A 20,554-nucleotide genomic window follows, 5' to 3' on the forward strand; every position below is an offset into this window, starting at 1 on the left:
ATACAGTAGATGGAACAGTTCTGGACAAACTTCAGAGCACAAACAAGGGAGAACAGAGGCCAGAATTCTTAGAAGAAATAATAAAGATCTTGACAGAAGTTTGAAAAAGAAAGACACCAGGAAGTGACAACATAACTGCAGAGCTGCTGCAGGCAGGCGAAGACACACAGCAAAGATAATAGACCAGCTCCTCAACAAGATTTACAAATCATAGCAATTGCCACGCAAATGGGGGAAGAGTTGTAATAGTACCAATCCATATAAAAAGGCAGTAAGAGCAAGTGCAAGAACTACAGATTAATCAGCTTATTGAGCGTACCAGGAAAAAATTTCACCAAGACATTTCAGAGGAGAATGAAGAGGTATGTGGGAGCAGCACTTGCAGAGAAACAGGCTGGATTTTGACAAGGGCTGTCAATTAATTGCAGTCAACTCACGCGATTAACTCAAAAAAATCTCTAACCTCTAAGGTTAGAAAAAAATCTCTAACCTCTAAAAAAACCTCTAAGGTACCACAAGTACTCCTGTTCTTATTTATAATGTCACCGAAAGTGATAACAGGCATTCCAAGGGCACTTTGGTAGCCGGCACAGCAAGGTATTTACATGCCAGATAAGCTAAACATTCATATGCCCCTTCATGTTTCGTCCACCATTCCAGAGGACATGCTTCCATGCTGATGACGCTTGTTAACAAATTAATGCATTAATTAAATTTGCAACTGAACTCTGAGGAGGAAAATTGTAGGTCTCCTGTTCTGTGGTTTTACCCACATTCTGCCATATATTTCATGTTATAGCAGTCTTGGATGACGACCCAGCATATGTTGTTCGTTTTAAGAACACTTTCACTGCAGATTTGACAAAACGCAAAGAAGGTACCAATGTGAAATTTCTAAAGATAGCCACAGCACCTGACCCAAAGTTTAAAAATCTGAGGTGCCTTCCAAAATCTGAGAGGGATGGAGTGTGGAGCATGCTTTCAGAAGTCTTAAAAGAGCAACACTCTGATGTGGAAACTACAGAACCTGAATCATCAAAAAAGAAAATCAACCTTCTGCTGGTGGCATTTGACTCAGATGATGAAAATGAGCATGCATCAGTCTACACTGCTTTGGATCATTATCGAGCAGTACCCATCATCAGCATGGACACATATCCTCTGGAATGGTGGTTGAAACTTGAAGGGGCATATGAAGCTTTAGTGCATCTGGCACATAAATATCTTGAGATGACAGCTACAACAGTGCCATGCGAACGCCTGTTCTCACTTTCAGGTGACATGGTAAACAAGAAGGGGTAAAGGGCAGCATTATCTCCTGAAAATGTAAACAAACTTGTTTGTCTGAGCAATTGGCTGAACAAGAAGTAGGACTGAGTGGACTTGTAGCCTCTAAAGTTTTCCATTGCATTAAAAAAAACCCACAATTTTTTCTACATAATTCTACATTTATAAGTTTAACTTTCATGATAAAGATATTGCACTACAGTACTTGTATTAGCTGAATTGAAAAATACTTCTTTTGTTTTGTACAGTGCAAATATTTGTAATAAAAATAAATAGAAAGTGAGCACTGTACACTTTGTATTCTGTGTGGTAATTGAAATCAAAATAATTGAAAATGTAGAAAACACCCAAAATATTTAAATAAATGGTATTCTATTATTAACAATGCAATTAATCGTGATTAATTTCTTGACAGCCCTAATTTTGATCGGGACGAAGTACAATAGATCAGTTATTTGTAATAAGACAGGTATTGGAAAAGTATACAGAACGCAACCAAACCTATTACAACTTTATAGACTTCAAATAAGTTTTTGATGGCTTTGAGCAGAAAGAATTATGAAAAGTTATGAGAATGTATGGCATCCCCAAAAAATTGATCAAGCGGATAGAAAGCATCCACAGCAAGTTGATGAATGCAGTGATAGTTGATATAAAGCTGACTGAATGGTTCAGAATGACTGTAGGAGTGAGACAAGGAGACACGCTATCACCAGATTTGTTCAACTTGGTACTGGAATCAGTAATAACTGTAGCCTTGAGAGATGAAATAGGAGGAGTCACATTATATGGTGGGACTGTGCATAACCTTAGATTAGCAGACCATACTGACTTCACAGCATTGACCAAGGAGGATTTACAGAGACTGACTGACAAGTAGACTGAGAAAGCAGAAAATTCAGATTAACAGGAGTCAGGGCACAAGTGGCAGGTGTGTGCCAAATTCTTCAGCGGACTCCAGTATGGCCTTTTTAATAGGGAGCACCAATTTTGAAGGAGCCGTAGCTTGGAGAAAATCCACTAATGCCTGGATTGTAAAAGGATGTGAAGAGCTTGTACATTTCATCAACGTCAGGGTTGGCAGAGTAAAGGTGAGAGTTAATAGGGCACATTGGGGCACTGCTGAAAGAGGGCAGAAACAAAATTACAGACAGGATTCCTGTTCTAAAATATTGACAGTTTTATGTATGAGAGAAAGATCTTTTGACCCCTGTCCAATAGATGGACCCCATCTCCGAGAAACACTGTGGTGTCAGAGTTTGTAATGTTTCTGTTCCATAAGGCATGAATTTTTCAATCAGCAGTGACCCCTCCCAATTTCCCCAGTTAATGGTCTTCCAGCATTCATTAATAGTTTTCATGCAGCGTTGGGGTACACTGGCAGAGCTGTGGAACACAATAGCTGTGGTATGGTTGGAGTGCATTGGCAAAACGGTAGGGTGCAGAAAGGTTGGGGTGCATTGGTAGCTCTGGGGCTGCAGGCTGATCGGGGTGCACTGGCAGAGCTGTCGGACCCAGGGTGTTTGAACTTCACTCGCAGAGCTGTGGGGTGCAGAGTAGTGGGGATGCAGGAAGGTTGGGGTACATTGGCAGAGCTGTTTTGTTGAATGCCATGCCTCCCTCACCTGAAGGGAGCCAAGAGAGGTTGGGTGCTATCATCCAATCCAATTTATGCCCCTCCTCCTAACCAGCCTCCCTTTGCTACAGCCCAAACCCTTCTCCCTAAACTCCCACTCGACAGTCACACATCTATTTTTCCCCCAAAGATACTTTGATTATTGTCCCCACCCCTCAAAAAAAAATGAAATTGCTATCCATGCCTTACAAATTGTAGCAACCTTCAGTCACTCAGTTCAAAACTCCTTTTGTTTTAGGAGAGGGCATGCAATTACCTTATCTTTAGATGTTAACTGAAGAATGAGTTCACAGCCATCAAAAGGTCTGTGATTCATCCAGTCATTAGTACCTCCCAGTTTAACAGTACACAAGGCATTAGGAAAAAAGTGGAACTAAAAAGATGCACACTACACATCCCTAATTAATCGCCTTTTGTTTCATCCCATCCCCTACAATTTGCCCAACTTTTTGGCCTGACGGCCACATCTGGGTATGGAAATTGTATGATGGGCCATGAATGCTTACGAAATTGGGGTTGGGGGTGCAGGAGGGATGAGGGCTCTGGGGTTGGGCCAGAAATGAGGAGTTCAGGGTGCGGGAGGGGGCTCCCAGGCTGGGGCAGGAGATTGGGGCATGGGAGGGAGTTAGGGGTGCAGGCTCCGAGCGGCACTTATCTCAAGCAGCTCTTGGAAGCAGCGGCATGTCTCCCTCCGGCTCCTATGCGGAGGTGCAGCCAGGCAGCTCTGCACACTGCTCTGACCACAGGCACCACCCCTGCAGCTCCCATTAGCCACAGTTCCCAGTCTATGGGAGCTGTGGGGGTGGAGCTTGGGGTGGGAGCAGCACACGGAGCCCCCTGGCTATCCCTAAACATAGGAGCCGGAGGGAGGACATGCTGCTGCTTCCAGGAGCCTCAGCATGTGCGCTTAGAGCGGCCTCCAACCCTGCTCCCCAGCTGGAGTGAGGGAGTAGGGCAAGCCCCAGACCCCGCTCCCCAGCGGGAGCTCGAGGGCCAGATTAAACAGGCTGGAGGGCCGGATGTGGCTCCCGGGCCGTAGTTTGCCCACTCCTGAATTACTATTAAAGTTTATTATTACCATATATATTCTGGAGCATAGTCTGTATCTTTTTACCTTTCAAATTCACCTAACAAAGTCTTGGCATTATAAAAATAATAGCGCATGGCAAATCCCCCTTGAATTTCACAGGAACAGGAAAGGCCCTTAAAAAAGAAAGGTGTGATGGTGATGGCTGTGAACTCATCAATCAAATTATGCAAATCTCCCCTTATATTCAACACACAAGATATCTTCTCAATACAGATCTACTATTTGTATTTGTTTCATTGTATAACTGTTTAATACTGAACTCCCTTTATATCTGAAGAAATTTCAAATAATTTATCATTAAAATTCAGACAAATGCTGACTCTGTTTAACATTTCAGAGAGACAATGTGGGCGAGGTCATATCTTTTATTGGACCAACTTCCATTGGCGAGAGAGACAAGCTTTAAAGCCACACAGAGCTCTTCTTCAGGTCTGCCTGAAAGCTTATCTCTCTCACCAACAGAAGTTGGTCCAATAAAAAGATATTACCTCACCCACCTGTTCCTCTCTAATATCCTGGGACAGACATGGCTACAACTACATGGCATTTAGCATTTCAGTTATTTGTTCAGCAATCGTTTAGAACGTTTCCTCTTTAGCATACCTGTAGTTCAAGATAAGGACAGGTTTCAGAGGAACAGCCGTGTTAGTCTGTATTCGCAAAAAGAAAAGGAGTACTTGTGGCACCTTAGAGACTAACCAATTTATTTGAGCATGAGCTTTCGTGAGCTACAGCTCACTTCATCAGATGTTTACCGTGGAAACTGCAGCAGACTTTATATACACACAGAGAATATGAAACAATACCTCCTCCCACCCCACTGTCCTGCTGGTAATAGCTTATCTAAAGTGATCAACAGGTGGGCCATTTCCAGCACAAATCCAGGTTTTCTCACCCTCCACCCCCCACACAAATTCACTCTCCTCCTGGTGCTAGCCCATCCAAAGTGACAACTCTTTACATAATCAAGTATAGCCCGACTTGATTATGTAAAGAGTTGTCACTTTGGATGGGCTAGCACCAGCAGGAGAGTGAATTTGTGTGGGGGGTGGAGGGTGAGAAAACCTGGATTTGTGCTGGAAATGGCCCACCTGTTGATCACTTTAGATAAGCTATTACCAGCAGGACAGTGGGGTGGGAGGAGGTATTGTTTCATATTCTCTGTGTGTATATAAAGTCTGCTGCAGTTTCCACGGTAAACATCTGATGAAGTGAGCTGTAGCTCACGAAAGCTCATGCTCAAATAAATTGGTTAGTCTCTAAGATGCCACAAGTACTCCTTTTCTTTTCAAGATAAGGACAGTAATTTGATTTTACTGTTAGCTTCGTTTGAAGAACAATTAAAGTTACAAATTTAGCTAGGAAAGAGAAGACATTTGATTACTCCATAGACTTGCAAAAGAGGATATCAGAAGTAATTAATTAATTTCAGTTAAAAAAGAAAGGTTGTTCCAGGCCCCATATTTCATTCTGAAGACTTATAACAACTTGGATGTAATAGTAAATATTGATAGTATCTATTCCCATAGGTTTAATAAGTAGCAGCTGTTACCCAACAGAAAGCAGAAAATTCTTTGTATCCCAACCTGGCACATCATAAGAAACATCAAGTACGAACATGCAGGCCTATTCCCATCCAGATGGGATTTACTTAGCTGATGGAATAATATAGATGAGATGTTGTTTAACACAGGAGAAGTACAAAAATAAAAGGTGGCTTTATATTTTCTGAACTAAGAATGTAGCTGGAAGGTTGCATGAGGATTAGTATTCAAAGTTTAAGGCTGGCTATATCACAGGGACACCTTTAGACAGACCATGGAGATTTGTCTGATGTGTCAGAGGCCTGCCTGTACCATAGCCCATAATAATCTTCAAAAAGAGAATTCCATAAAAGATTGGTCTCCTGCTGAGACACCGAAGTGCCCCAGAGGCCTCAGTGTCCCACAGTGATTAGTCTCTTATCTTGTTTTACAGGTATCTACGCTGAATCTGGATTTAGTTCGTTCACAGACTAAACTATTTGAACATATTGTTTTCTCTATATATCAAATTTGGTTACCTTTAAATCACCTGGTTTGTATCTCAAAGATGGCATAATGGTGCCAATTCTCTTATAAGCAGAAAAAACTAACCACACTACTACAAGTAGGTTGACACTCTTCATGCTGTTGAAAAACCTGAGTTTCAGCCATCTTAGCAGGTCCCATGAACTGCTACCTCAGCATCCAATGGCTGAGCCTACACTAGTCTCCTTTCTGAAAAAATCCCCCACCACTCCCCGCCACAGCTAAAATTGTTACAGCTCTAATACAAAAACTGTTATATAAGAAACGAAATAGCAGCTCCTCTTGTGAATCAGCATCATAATTAGATCCTTTGCTGAAATCAAGGGAAGAACTCCTGACTCCAGTGAAGTCAATGGCAAAACTCCCTTTCACTTCAAGAGGGACAGGATTTAATACAGTAAGTATAAACAAAATTTTTAGGCTTTTGTCAGATCTGCAGCTCAGAAAAGCACAGCCATTAAGGGAGATTTTGCATTTTGGTTTGTCTCATTAAAAACTTAATACTGTCCCTATTTACCCCCTTCCCTACGTCTCAAAGCAGTATTGCAAGCACTTCAGTACCCATTTTGTGAAATTATTCTCTAAGCACTTAATGGAAAACCCACCCTTACCTAGACACAAAGGCAGTTCAGTTTAATAATTTTAGTTCTCATAGGAAAGTATAAAAATAAAATTACAAAGAAAAATCATTTTCGGGTAATTTTCCAAATGTCAGAATACGCAGTTTATCCAATGAAAAGTAATGAGAATTTCCACGAAAATATAAAGCCGCTTGTTGAATATAGCAAGTTTACCACTCATTCTCAGATTTAAAAAACTGCAGGATCCATGGGTTGAACTCCAATTTTCCCATGTGCTCCTATTAATTTTTCAGTAGGTAGCACTACAGAAATTAAGAAAAGGGTGAGAGTTGTTTGTTTTGTTTTTCTTTTAAGAACTAGCCATTTAACTCTTACCATTCCAATTCGAGTGCCTAGATACAACTAAAATAAAACAGTCCATACAGTCATATATCATGCAACTAATTCCAAACAGTGGACACCTGTGGCCATATAAATCCTCATTGGACTCAATGGAGCTCTACCAAGGTGCAAGGAGCTGTTTGCACAGTCAGTTGCAGAATCAAGGCCCATGGTTTGTAAAACTGTTACATATTTTTTTTTAAATAAGGAATATGTGGGTTTTACCTGGAAAGTATTTCAGTGAGCATCACAAAGCCAGTGTAAGCTAATTCAAATGCCCCTCTATGCCTGGACTGCAAAAGATGGTGTTTAAAGTAGTCTCCTATATCTTTAACCTAGAAAATTTAAAAAAAAAATGCAAGTCATGATTTGAGTTGATACAACTAGTACATTTATTTACACAAAATACTGAAATTTCAAACAAGTGTTCCCCAACAATGTCCATACCACCTTATTCCTCTACATCTCTCATTTGAGACACAACAATATTTCCTCAGGTTAAAATGGTCACAGATAGTGACCAACAAATAAAAGGAAAATACAAACTAAAACGCAAGAGGTAAAAGACATTTTACTTTAAACATAAGAAAACTAGCACAAAACATGCTAGACTCAATTCTTGTACTCAACAGTGCAGTGTCATTAACTGTCCTGTAGGACAAATTATAGAAGACTGTAGTGACCTATGTGAGACACTGATTTCCTGAGCTACAAACAAGATTCTCTCATGCTGTTTTACTCAGGATGTTAGCAAAGGGCAGAGGCAAAATGTCCACTGAAGAACATGAATGGAAATAAATATTTGGAAGGGTATTTGTGAAGGGGAAAGGATTCCTATAATATTTTAAGTAGCTGGCCCCTTACATCTCATATCTTTCCAAACACATTACTTCTTAAATTAGGTAGCTTTGTTCACAGAAAAAGAAAAACAGCTTGCCAAATAGCAAGTTTTGTATTTAGTAAGAAAATATGCTTTATTTTTCAAGCTTCTAAAAGGGTTCTACTGACCACAGATTGTAAAAGAGTCTCCACTGTCCATTTAATTGCTTAGTATAACAAGAACTACAGTTAAAATGTGAAATATACGAAAATGTTGTCTTAAGAGAATAAATGCCACTGACATCATGTCCTACAATTCTATTAATAAATCAAGTGTGTAAGCATCAGTACATCTTTAGAAATGCCAGGATTTAATTCTGCAAAAAACAAAACATCTTGTCAATACTACCTATTATTCTCCGTAAGTTTCCATGATGACTATATACTGAAGACACACAAAAAATGGATAACTGAATCATGTAACAAATCTAAGATTATACATTTTTAGTGCAGATTCACAAAAGTTCAACCTGACAAGTGGCTCAAATAAAACTCAGGGACAAAATTATGCCCACTCATTTTGAGAGACAACTAAAAGTAACACAGTTTGTAAACTGTAGAGGATCCTATCACAAAACCTAAGCCAGGTGCATATACTTTTCCACCCTACTGCTTCGTAATGCATGTTATCCAAATTCTGGTGAAGCAAAAATTGCCACCGAACAGGAAAAAGACATTTCCCCTTTTACAGTCAAAGGAAATCTAAATTTTTTTCATCATGTATTATGAAATCCATATATCAAGATATAGGAAGAAAAGGGCATCAATACTTGCAGATATTTGAGCTAAATTATCTCCTGGAGCGGATTTTAATCCAAATATCATCTTAGTGCACATGTAAGATTTTAGCTTTACAAGCAGAGGCAAGTGTAAATCTCTCCCCTTCTCAAATGTTTTACACACACACAGCAGTGGAAATCCCAAGTGTTGAAAAGTCATAAATCAAGCCCCCCAAAAAATCAAGATATTTTAAAAATACACTTGAAGTTCTTTTTCTTTGCTTTCTAGCTTTTCAACCTGTAGGGTTCACATTTTCAAGATTTTCTCTACAGCCATGAGGACTAGAAACTTGACTGCATGCTCTAGGATTTTAATACCAAACATTCAGAGACTCATGAAAAGACTGAAAGAGTTGGCAACACTGCTATCTAGATACAGATACTGACTTTTAAAAAAAAAAAAAAATATATATATATATATATATAAAAATAAAAAATCCACCAGTACTTACTAGCAGAATTCTTTTGAAGTCACTAGTCCAGTAGTAAAAAAAATGCAAAATTAAAGCCTTAGTATTTCAATTTAATTTGGTGAATGGTAAACACCAAGGAGCACAAAGACAAAAATTACCTTTTTTTGGCCAAGTGATGACAATTTTATGGACCCTGAAGATATGTCCCAAAAGCAACCTGTTCTGGCAGCAGAGGAAAAGAGGATTAAGACCACAGCAACTCCAGGCTGTCAGCCTCCTCACTTTCTGATTCTCCAATCCAGAGCACCCTAACACTTCCTAAACTTTCACGGATCATTTCATTCCCAGCCCTGACCAAAGCCATAGCGCCAAGGACAACCACAGTATGAAGCAGCCACTGGGCCTTGCATGAATGCCATGTGAATCTAACTTCTTACTCTAATGAAGCTGGGTTAATAATGAATAGAAGAAAGAGAGCATTATCCCTAACTGCCAGCTGCAGAGAATGGATCAGTCAAGAGCTCCCTCTCCCTATCCCTAACACTGTCCCTTTATAGACAGACACTCAGTCAGCGAGCTCTTGAAAAAGAACTCCTGAAAAAAGCTCGGGGAATTAGCCAGTGGCAGATGCTCTTACACAGGAGAGCCACAACTGGTTGCCAATGACCGTTGCTCACCCAAGGATGTGACTCCCACATGACCTATGGCAGGGGTGGCCAACCTGAGCCTGAGAAGGTGCCAGAATTTACCAAGGTACATTGCCAAAGAGCCATAGTAATACGTCAGCTGCCCCCCCATCCACTCCCCGCACCTCCCTCGCACTGGCAGCCCCGCCAATCAGTGCTTCCCCCTCCTTCCCCACACCTCCCGATCACCTGTTTCGTGGTGTGCAGGAAGCTCGGGAGGAAGGGAGAGAGGAGTGAGGGCATGGCAGACTCAGAGGAGGGGGTGGGAAAGGGTGAGTGGGGGTAGGGCCTGTGGTAGAGCCAGTGAGCACCCCCGGCACATCGGAAAGTTTGGCACCTGTAGCTCCAGCCCCGGAGTCGGTGCCTATACAACGAGCCACATATTACCTTCTGAAGAGCCGCATGTGGCTCCAGAGCCACAGGTTGGCCTCCCCTGACCTATGGTCTGGCTGTGAAAGTCCAATCCTCTTCATACAGAAACTGAAAAGCTAAGCAACTGAAGTGCTGAGTACTTTTAGTACTTACATCAAGCACCACTTTCCAAGTTCAAGTCCTGACCTGGGTAAGAGAGGAATCTGATCTCATCATAGTTTGCCACTGCTATTTCTCCACATCACAAAACCACCCACATCATTTGGTACAATTCAACACAATTAGCAGTCTAAACTCAAGAAAGGCCCAGGACTGGAAAAAAAGGAATATTACAGATCAGAACTGAAAAGGATTGGTAGTGCTGTACAAGGTCGTTTGTCCATCAGCTGCTTGTCCTACACACCCGGCTAAGAGCAATGCTATTAAATTCTCTTTCATGAGTCTTTAAATGGACTTCCATGTACCAGGTAAAAGACGGAGTGAACTTGGTATCAAGTAATATAAAACTTACTAGAAATGGACATTAAGATCCATTTACAAATTAACACACACAGCATCTTCCATGAAAACAAGTGAAAAAGCTAATTTGTATTTTATATTTTTGAAAGACACACATTTTCTTTAATATGAAGAGAGCTTTTTAATTCTTCAACTAACATGTAGGAAATAAATACAGTTTAAGAAGCAGCGGAAGTTCAATATGGGGGCAGACAGAGCAAGGAAACTTCCCCTTCCCTTTGTACCACAGTGCAGAGCAAGCCACAACCAGACAGGGAAGAGTAGGTATCATTGCTCCAGGTTCACGTGACTGCAGGAGCATTAATCATCCCTGCTCCGCATGAACCAGCAGCGTTGGGCCCAATGTGGGGAGAAGTGTATGCCAAGCACAATGGAGCTGCTACTGCAGCACCCATTGCCCCAGGGCACCAGGGAGAATGCTGAGTGAGATTTCCTCATTGGGGTGTCTACTGCAGCAAAACCTATAAAACCTCCAAAACCTATAAAAGTCAGCAGGAATATTTTCATTTACTTTGGAACAGTGATGCCAGTGGTTTAAAGCCACAATCTGGTGCTGCTACACAAAAAAGAGCTTCGAGTTATGTTTTCTTCTGTTGTTTATACAGATTACGTAATTAAGTCAAACATTATTGCACTAAAAATGCACACAAACAGAATATCCACTAAAGGATTTCAGCGGTTTGATATTTTCATGAAGAAAATCCTATTAATTAGGATAATACAAGTTCTGAAGTTAAAATTCCCAAATACTACTATGGCACTATACAACTTTATTTTTTTTAGACTAAAAAAGCAGTTTCATTTTTCTAGCTACAAGACACAATTTTATATACTGCATATAGTCAATCAGTCTACATGTATTTTCCTGCTAATCCTAGGTAAATGAAGATTCCACTATTCAACTATTTGACTGAAAAGTCAGTTTATTACTCTTTTAAAAAAAAATGTAGACATGTTGGTTTATATATGGCATGAAAGCAGAGTCACCTATGAAAACCAGAGTTATGTGTCTAAATACCCTGACAGATACTAATGAAGCAAGCACTAATTGTAGCTGAATTTCCAAGTGAAGATCGGGGTGCCAACTCCAGAGCTGACGAACTCCAAGACACCAATTCCTGTTTGACTTGGAACAGATTAAGAAACATAACAGTGGAGACATATTGCTGTTCTCTCATCTAAACTCCAGAGCTTTGCAACAGGACAAGCACAGCTGCTAACCAGATGCAAACATATGAGCTACAGACAATGTGTGAATAAAAAAATACTCGCATTATTTCCAAGGCACTGCACAGAAGACAGCATAAGAAATCAGATCATCAGCATACTATACCGTTATTTATTTTGTTCTAGAATGTGCAAACACCTTAGGAAAAACTAAATATTTATTTTCAGTTGAAAAAGATTAAACATCAAGTATGTGCTGCATATTTCAGTTTCCCATGTTGGCAACTGGTTTTGTTGAAACCATATGGAAAGGAAAAAGATCATCAATTAAAAACAGAAATCTAATAAATTCAAAATATTCCCAAATAAAATACTTGTGGTAACCTAATTTCTAGTAAACACTGAACTCAAGCCTCTTGAACATTCCCAGGCAGTGTGCTAGTTTTTGTGGTCTTTCAATTTAAAAATGGTGGGGGGGAGGGTTGAAAGAGGGACCAACCCACAAAATGCCCATAATTTTAATCAACCATATTATGGAGAACATGATATTCAGAAACAATCAACATAATTCTCCCCCCAAAATTACCGAGTATGAAGTCCAAGAAAAGAACATTTTCAACTTAAGTCTGGACTTCCATGTTTCAAAATGGAAGCAAAGACATTCCATTGAGCCTTAATTCATTAAAATACAGTGAAAGACATATTTCCAAATTAGTGCGCAACCCCACCCCCCCACTGGACAGAATGTCAATGGCTGCAGCCTATACCTGGTAAAGGCCCTAAAACGACTGAACAAGAACAAACATCTCATGAGTTTGTTTGCAGAATATTAATTCCAGCAATTGTGTACAATTTAATAACTTGTTACTCTATTTTTTCTCATATGTTACAACTACAGTTTGTTTATTTTTCAATAAATTGGCATGCAAAAGTAATCTAATGTAAAATAAAGAACAAGATAGTGAATGTAACTTTTCCATATATCCTTTTTTTTCCCTCTCCAGAAATGTTAGAAACCTCGTCCAGAAATGCAAGATTTTATAGTAGAAAGTACTTTTCATACCTGTTCTACTGTTATTAACCCATCAGAAGATTCAGATACAGTCCGTAAAGGCAGAAGTTTACACAGCATCCCTAAAAGCAAGGATATCTCCTTCATACTTCTCCAGCAACATACCAGTACCATTTGAGCTGTTACATCACATATTTGCCTTTCTTTACCTTAAAAATGAAATAAAATATGTGCAATATCATATAGCTCAGTTAAATACATTTTAATATAAATTTGTTTCATCATTAGTGCTCCTAAGTTTAACCTTCTTACAAAAATCATTTTAATATGAACAAAATTTTCCACTCTTGAGATTCCTATACTACACTCTTGCACTTGGCATACAATTTGACCAAAAAATCAGTGTGATATTTTAAAGGGTACAAGTCCTTTGTTTTGGTCAATGAAGCCATTCTATTGACAATAAAACCACACATATAACTAAAAAGAAAAGGAGGACTTGTGGCACCTTAGAGGCTAACAAAATAAATTTGTTAGTCTCTAAGGTGCCACAAGTCCTCCTTTTCTTTTTGCGGATACAGACTAATACAGCTGCTACTTTGAAACACATATAACTACAACTTCAGGATGAAAAGTAAATGTAGGTTTTACTCTGTTTTGGAATTAAGCTTCAATACCAGTCAGAAATTTATCATTCACCACATCTTATTTGTTTTTAACCTAGATTCAAAGTTTTCTGAAATTTTTCATAAGCATAAATGTTTATAACTCAACAGCCCCATCTAGTGTCCATCATATGAACTACAATAAAAAGGGAGTCCAAAACACTATATTTACAAAAAGAAAAGGAGTACTTGTGGCATCTTAGAGACTAACAAATTTATTTGAGCATAAGCTTTCGTGAGCTACAGCTCACTTCATCAGAGCATCCGAGCTGTAGCTCACGAAAACTTATGCTCAAATAAATTTGTTAGTCTCTAAGGTGCCACAAGTCCTCCTTTTCTTTTTGCGGATACAGACTAATACAGCTGCTACTTTGAAACACATATAACTACAACTTCAGGATGAAAAGTAAATGTAGGTTTTACTCTGTTTTGGAATTAAGCTTCAATACCAGTCAGAAATTTATCATTCACCACATCTTATTTGTTTTTAACCTAGATTCAAAGTTTTCTGAAATTTTTCATAAGCATAAATGTTTATAACTCAACAGCCCCATCTAGTGTCCATCATATGAACTACAATAAAAAGGGAGTCCAAAACACTATATTTACAAAAAGAAAAGGAGTACTTGTGGCATCTTAGAGACTAACAAATTTATTTGAGCATAAGCTTTCGTGAGCTACAGCTCACTTCATCAGAGCATCCGAGCTGTAGCTCACGAAAACTTATGCTCAAATAAATTTGTTAGTCTCTAAGGTGCCACAAGTACTCCTTTTCTTTTTGCGAATACAGACTAACATGGCTGCTACTCTGAAACCTGTCACTATATTTACAGTACTGTTTCCATGAAATAAAAAAGCACAGTTCATCCATAATTATTTTAAACTAATGAAAATAAATGAGTCAAGACAGTTGGACCTTTTAGGTTTTTAACTTTAAAAATTGTGTAAAATATAACTTTTTTATATTTTAGGGATTATTATGTATCACCTCGAACAAAGACTTAAAAAAGTATGAAAAACAAAAGTTTAACCCGCTGGGTCTATTGTAATTACACAACATCCCCTATTATTTTAATAATGGAATCTTCAAAGCAGAGGATCTTTATTGTGTCAGTTCATGAGAAGGGCTTTATTACATTAATAAATTCCCTACCGGCCTCGTGTATGCTGGGCAGGGAAACTACACTAGGACCAAAGCAAAAACTGTGTTTAAACCTATCTTGATATAAAAGTGTTAAAGATTATCTGGCCAGTGTAGACAGGGCAATAGATACTAGGCCAACAGCAAACGACTCATCTTCACTTGTAGCCAGAGAGAGATAATTAACCACAATCTTCTAGAAATACAGTAAATTAACCTTTAAAAGCATGCCCATAAATAAACTAGCTTCTGACATATTTATTGTTAAAAGTGAAATGTTATACATACCAAATAACTTCTAACTTGGATCATCTACAGAAAATTGCTTGTTCTGTGGAAAATATCCTGATTTAATTTTAAAAAGCAGCTTCTGAATTACCTCTAATTTCTGGGCAAACATTTTCAACTGGTTTGTTGTCAGTCAGTTTTTCAAAGTCTACTCTGTGGTGTTCTTTCAATATTTTTGCTTGAGTGAAATAATCATTTGTATCTCGTGGCTGTATTTCATGCAGGATCATCTGCAAACGACCTGCAGTTTCTAAGTTTTAAAATAGGAGAATATTTAAGCTAATAATTCATCATTTTGACATTTGTCATTCACAACCCCACCCCTCCTCCCCTCCGCCCCCACACAAACACACACCCTTTTTAGGTACATTACTAGAAAACAGCTGGTTAGTAATAAAAAGCAAATACCTCCCTAATCATCAGTTCTGTCTTTGTTAAGAAAACAGTCTTCCTTCTACTCACTTTGTCATATTTATGCTTCAAACTAATGCTTTCTCACTAGAGTGTGAGAAAATAAGTCCTTTATCCAAGTTAGCTAATGGTTTAAGATTCTGATATTTTAAAATAAAACAACTCAAAAGAAAAAGTCTAGTACATATCTAAGAACTTTTAAAACAAAAGAAGTTACTGTTCACTGTTCTCTTACAATATCAAACATGTATAACTAAACTCAACTTGAACAAAAATTGAACGGAGGTAGTGCTGCTCACCTTACTCAAAGCAGTGCACAATTTGTAATGAAAAGAGATGCGGGGGCTCAAGTAATAAGTTCATTCATAACTAGTACAGCAAGCCCAGAGTTGCCGGGGCTATGAATTGTCATTCCTAGAAGTATCGGGGCTCAGCCCTGGCACAAATTAAGCACTGCAAAAAAGTAACCTGGCTGATGACAACAGGAGTATTTCACATACATAAATTCAGCAACATTTGGCCCAGACTTTACAGTCTATATTGCTTAGAGTTCCCTACCAGGACCAGTATTAGTTTTGTGGGGCCATGTGCAAAGGCAGATGCTAACTCAAAGCTTCCACCGATAGCTCTGTATATCTGGCAGGGGTATGCGACTGCTGGCATCTGGGGAATGGATTTATGTCCTAACTCAGCCTCCCTTAAAGTGGTAACAAACTTACTGCCTTCACTTGTCTCTGTGGGACTCAGAAGGATGGTAGCTAATGGGGAAGTTGAATCAGGATGCTGGTCACTAGGGTTATGGGTAAGGATAAGGGGAGCTCAAAATGGGTAGACTGCAGGTACGTGCTGAAAGAGTCTGACAGAGTAGTCTAGTAGGACCAGTCCCAATATATACTGTGTCTTCTAGGAGGATTTTAAATGCTAATGTACAATTTTTTTCAAGTACTTTTTGTCAATTATAAATATATTGCAGACATTTGATTAAAAGCTGTTTGTAACCATTCATAACTTTGGACTTACAAGCATTCAAATTATGTTAAATAAAACTCTAGCAACCTCAATTATTGCTAAAATGGATTTCATTTACCCGAATCAGTATCCATTGGAATAAGGCCCTCTGGTGATGAACTCTGGACAATGGGAGATACTACAGACGAAAGTCTGTATGACATTAAAATAAGCTTTGCAACCATCTGCCTCCATTCAGTCATCAAGGTCAAGTTACTTTAAGAAAATACAAACAAGGAATTTAAAGTAATTATATATTCAAAACTTCAAGAAATAATTGAAATAAAAATTAACATCTGCACTTTATTATACAATTAATTTTAAATAAGACGTTCCATAAATCAAAATTATGAAGTCCGCTCCTATTAAAAAAAAACAAAAACAAAACCTAAACAGTAAAGAATCCAGGCATTAGGGCAGGAGTTCTCAAACTGGGGGTCAGGACCCCCTAGGGGGTCGCAAGGTTATTACATGGGGGGTCACGAGCTGTCAGCCCCCACCCCAGACCCCGCTTTGCCTCCAGCATTTATAATGGTGTTAAATATATAAAAAAAATGTTTTTAATTTATAAGTGCGGGGGGAGGGGTCACACCGAGAAGCTTGCTATGTGAAAGGGGTACAAAAGTTTGAGAACCACTGCATTAGGATTATACACTGCTGATCTTATTGTGAATTAGATGGTATTCTTTCATGTTCTTAAAAAGAAAAGGAGTACTTGTCGCACCTTAGAGACTAACCAATTTATTTGAGCATGAGCTTTCGTGAGCTACAGCTTACTTCATCACTTCATTCAGCTGTAGCTCATGAAAGCTCATGCTCAAATAAATTGGTTAGTCTCTAAGGTGCCACAAGTACTCCTTTTCTTTTTGCGAATACAGACTAACACGGCTGTTCCTCTGAAACCTTTCATGTTCTTGTGAATGGCTGAATTGACTTCAGTACTGATTTATCACTACACACAGCAGTATGTTTTACTTACTTTAAAGGTAACTGCTGCAAAGCTCCAGTTATACAATGTACTCTCCCGTACATTGGGAATGAAGCTGCTGCTTGCAGCAGAGACTTCTCAGCTTGGAATATTTCTCGCTCGAGGTTTGCTAACAAATATTTGATTACTGGAATAAAAAAGCATTACACAGAAAAGGAAAATGGTTTTAAATACATATACAGATTAAGTTTGCCAGCAATACAATTAATGTAAAATGCACAGTAATTGTTCTCTTTAAACTTGTCACTGTCCTTCAAGTTTTTCTCCCCACACAATATCCACATTTTTCATTCACTCAGTGTCCAACAATAAGCTGTCAATTTGCAAGCTTAGCCTGAGTTGACTATTGTCTGTAAAGACTAATGATCAAACACTATCTTCAGACACAATCACACAGCTCACATTGAAGTCAATGGAAGGAACATACACATATTAGAAGGCAGAATCTGCCCTTAAAGAAGGGTTAGTTAAATAACAACCTCTTTGGCAGAACGTTCAAACTTGGATGCCTCCAATCAACCACATAAATCCTTATTCCGGCACGTAAGACAAGTGATTTTCAGTTCTACTCAGCCCCTTTAGCGCCTTTCCCATCCTTACTACAACATTTATATTGGGGTGGCGCTGAAAGACAACCACCAGGTTGGCCCAAAACACTGTACTGGAGAGCATCATCACCCCTCTCCATACTTTAGGACAAAGGTATCTACATAGAGGCTTTGTCTACACTACCAAGTTTTGTTGCCAAAAACTTCCTTTTGGAGACAAAACAGCAAGAGCGTACACACTACAATGGGACTTTTGTAGCGAAAAATGCCCAGTTTTGGCGACAAAAAACTTCCACCCCTAGGAGAGACTTTTGTCTTTTCCCCTCCCTTTATTGTCGACAAAGAGCCAGTGTAGACACTGCTGATTGTTTTGTCAACAGAACTGGCTTCCGCCAGAATCCCACAATGCCTGCCCTGATTGCTCTGCTCAGAGTTTTGATCTCCGCTGCCCTGCAGGCATGCGCCCCTCCCCTTTCAAAGCTCCGGGAAGTATCTGTGTGCTGCTCCGCATGGGGAACGGACAAAGAGCAAATCATTGCAATGCTCCTGTTCTGCCCGGCACCAGAACACAGCAGCTGGCAGATTGCTGCTGCAGGGGGAGAGGGGCAGACTGCTGTGCTGCTTTGCCATTCCTCAGCACGGAGAGCTCACAGAGCTCCTCATGCTGCTGCTCTCGGCAGCTGAGGGGGCTGTGGGAGAACTGGGAGAGAATCCCAAGATGCGCAGCGATCAGCTCTTCCTTCCCGCAACACTGCGCTGGGGGATACGTACCCACGGTGCATTGCTCACTCTGTCAATGATGGTGTCCCCAATGTGGACATGACCTGTCGACAGAGGGAGCAAGCGTGAACACCCTTTGGCGATTTTTGTTTTGTCGACTTTTGGGTGTCAACATAAGTTTTGTCAACAAAACTTGGTAGTGTAGACAAGCCCTAAATCACAAGTGTCAAAAATACTTTAAAAGACTGAGATACACAGATACTTCAGAATCTACGACAGACAGATGGATAGGGTTTCTGGCTGGATCCAGCCTATAGAATGCATTTGTGAGGCCCACACAACATATGTAGGCTGACCGTGCAAAATCTAAGCTTTTGTTTAAAAAGATTTCTAGCCCTAATAGCTGCAATTAAAACCTTCCAAATGTGAATAGAATGTACCCAACACAGTGCTGTGTGTCTGAGGTTGCAGATCACTTGAAACAATGATTCCGAGGAGTAAACTCCCCTGCCTAATTACTTGGGGGGGGGGGAGTGTTAACTCTAAAGCCTAAAGGCATTTTAAATGTAAATACTGTTTTGTTGCTTATTTTAGCAGTGGAGTGCTGAAGAGGTTGAGATTTAAGCTGACACAGATCATGGGGAGGCAATTAAGAGTTGCTGCAGGAAAGAAAACAAAGGAAAAACAGCAGAAGAGACCATGAAAAGAAAGAGAAAAAAACGGCAGAAATAGCAGTGAAGCCAAAAAGTACACATATTTTCACACTGAGCAATGCAGAAAGCAATGATAAAGTACCGAGTAAATAAATAAAAGCTTATTTACTGCATAAAGGATATACTCTACCATTGACCTCTGTGCAAACTGCTCATTGGTGTCATGTGTGGAATACGGTGTGGGGTCAACATCTTCTGAAATTTTAACCCAAGCCCATATGCAAATGGAATTGAGCCCTCTCCAGAGAATGAGTCTAACACCCCTGCTCCAAGTTAAAAAGATGGGTGAGAAAAATTGTGAGGCACAGAGCAAGAAAAAGATCAGGCCCTTGTTTTGTACCTGTCTTTTATAGTTACAGGGGCAACCACAGGCCATTAGGAATTCAGCAGGGCTTCAACAGGAGCTTCTGGTGCTTGGCACCACTGAAAAAAAATCAGGGCACTTACTTTAGGAGTCAAACCATTACTTAAGGGGCTTTTGAGATGCCAGGTTTAAAAATTTGGCCTGAGACATTAGGAGGTTCTACAGCATTTATGACTTCCCAATCTTAGTACTTAAAAAGACTATGAGGGGCTGAGAGCAGTTTGTCAACAAGAAAGCCCAAGCTTTCAGTATGAATAAGGCATAGGCAGTGGAGCATTATAGGGCTACATCTAGTGCAGGAGGGCGGGGCCAGTTTTCTGTCCTACAGTACGTGGCTGGGGTAGGGGTTAGGGCAGGTTGCCATCCCTGAGTTTATCTGCAAGGGCTATCAGCTCTCAAACTGTTCTATTTATACTAAGTATACTGCTTAAATTTAACCTAATTTCATAGAAAGTTTAGGTACATTTCTTCTTTCCGGAATGCCCATAACAATAGCCAGCAAGAAAATAAGATGGAGGCTTCTAAACAAACAAATCCAAAAAGTTTCTATTCCTCAGAACTAACCAGCTAAAGTGTTCTTTTCCATGGTGCTTGCAGACATATCCTCATTTATCTGAAATGTATGTGCAACCTGTTGATATTTTAAGCAGACATTCAGTAGCCCTTTATGATGTATTAAAAAGTTCAGCAAATAGGAGGCAGTAACACAGTCATAGGGTTTAGTACTTATGCTAAGATCCATGGCTGCTTGAAATAAGAGATGTAGATTTTCAGAATCCTGAAATTAAAAAAAAAAAAATACAGGTTCAGTAATTTTCAATATACATTTTTCTTGAG

At 39.5% G+C, this 20,554-nt stretch overlaps 1 protein-coding gene and 1 long non-coding RNA gene across 7 annotated transcripts in view; one reads left to right on the forward strand and one right to left on the reverse strand.

Annotated features, from left to right (window-relative positions):
• THADA (THADA armadillo repeat containing) overlaps positions 1 to 20,554 on the reverse strand; it is a 301,173-nt gene that overhangs the window by 247,713 nt on the left and 32,906 nt on the right. For all 6 annotated transcript variants that reach the window (XR_012667766.1, XM_075127132.1, XM_075127131.1 and 3 more), the window contains exons 17-22: positions 20,282 to 20,495; positions 17,364 to 17,499; positions 16,464 to 16,600; positions 15,057 to 15,215; positions 12,923 to 13,080; positions 7,270 to 7,379 (exon numbers count right to left, since the gene is read on the reverse strand). Coding sequence is in view for 5 of the 6 variants with exons in the window: in XM_075127132.1 (XP_074983233.1) it covers positions 7,270 to 7,379; positions 12,923 to 13,080; positions 15,057 to 15,215; positions 16,464 to 16,600; positions 17,364 to 17,499; positions 20,282 to 20,495 (914 nt within the window). In the remaining variant the exon portion in view is untranslated. The remainder of the gene's footprint in view (positions 1 to 7,269; positions 7,380 to 12,922; positions 13,081 to 15,056; positions 15,216 to 16,463; positions 16,601 to 17,363; positions 17,500 to 20,281; positions 20,496 to 20,554) is intronic.
• LOC142071633 (uncharacterized) overlaps positions 1 to 20,554 on the forward strand; it is a 139,642-nt gene that overhangs the window by 80,912 nt on the left and 38,176 nt on the right. The window lies entirely within an intron of this gene.

The sequence above is a fragment of the Caretta caretta genome, chromosome 3, assembly GCF_965140235.1.
Source record: "Caretta caretta isolate rCarCar2 chromosome 3, rCarCar1.hap1, whole genome shotgun sequence".
Taxonomy (NCBI): Eukaryota; Metazoa; Chordata; order Testudines; family Cheloniidae; genus Caretta; species Caretta caretta.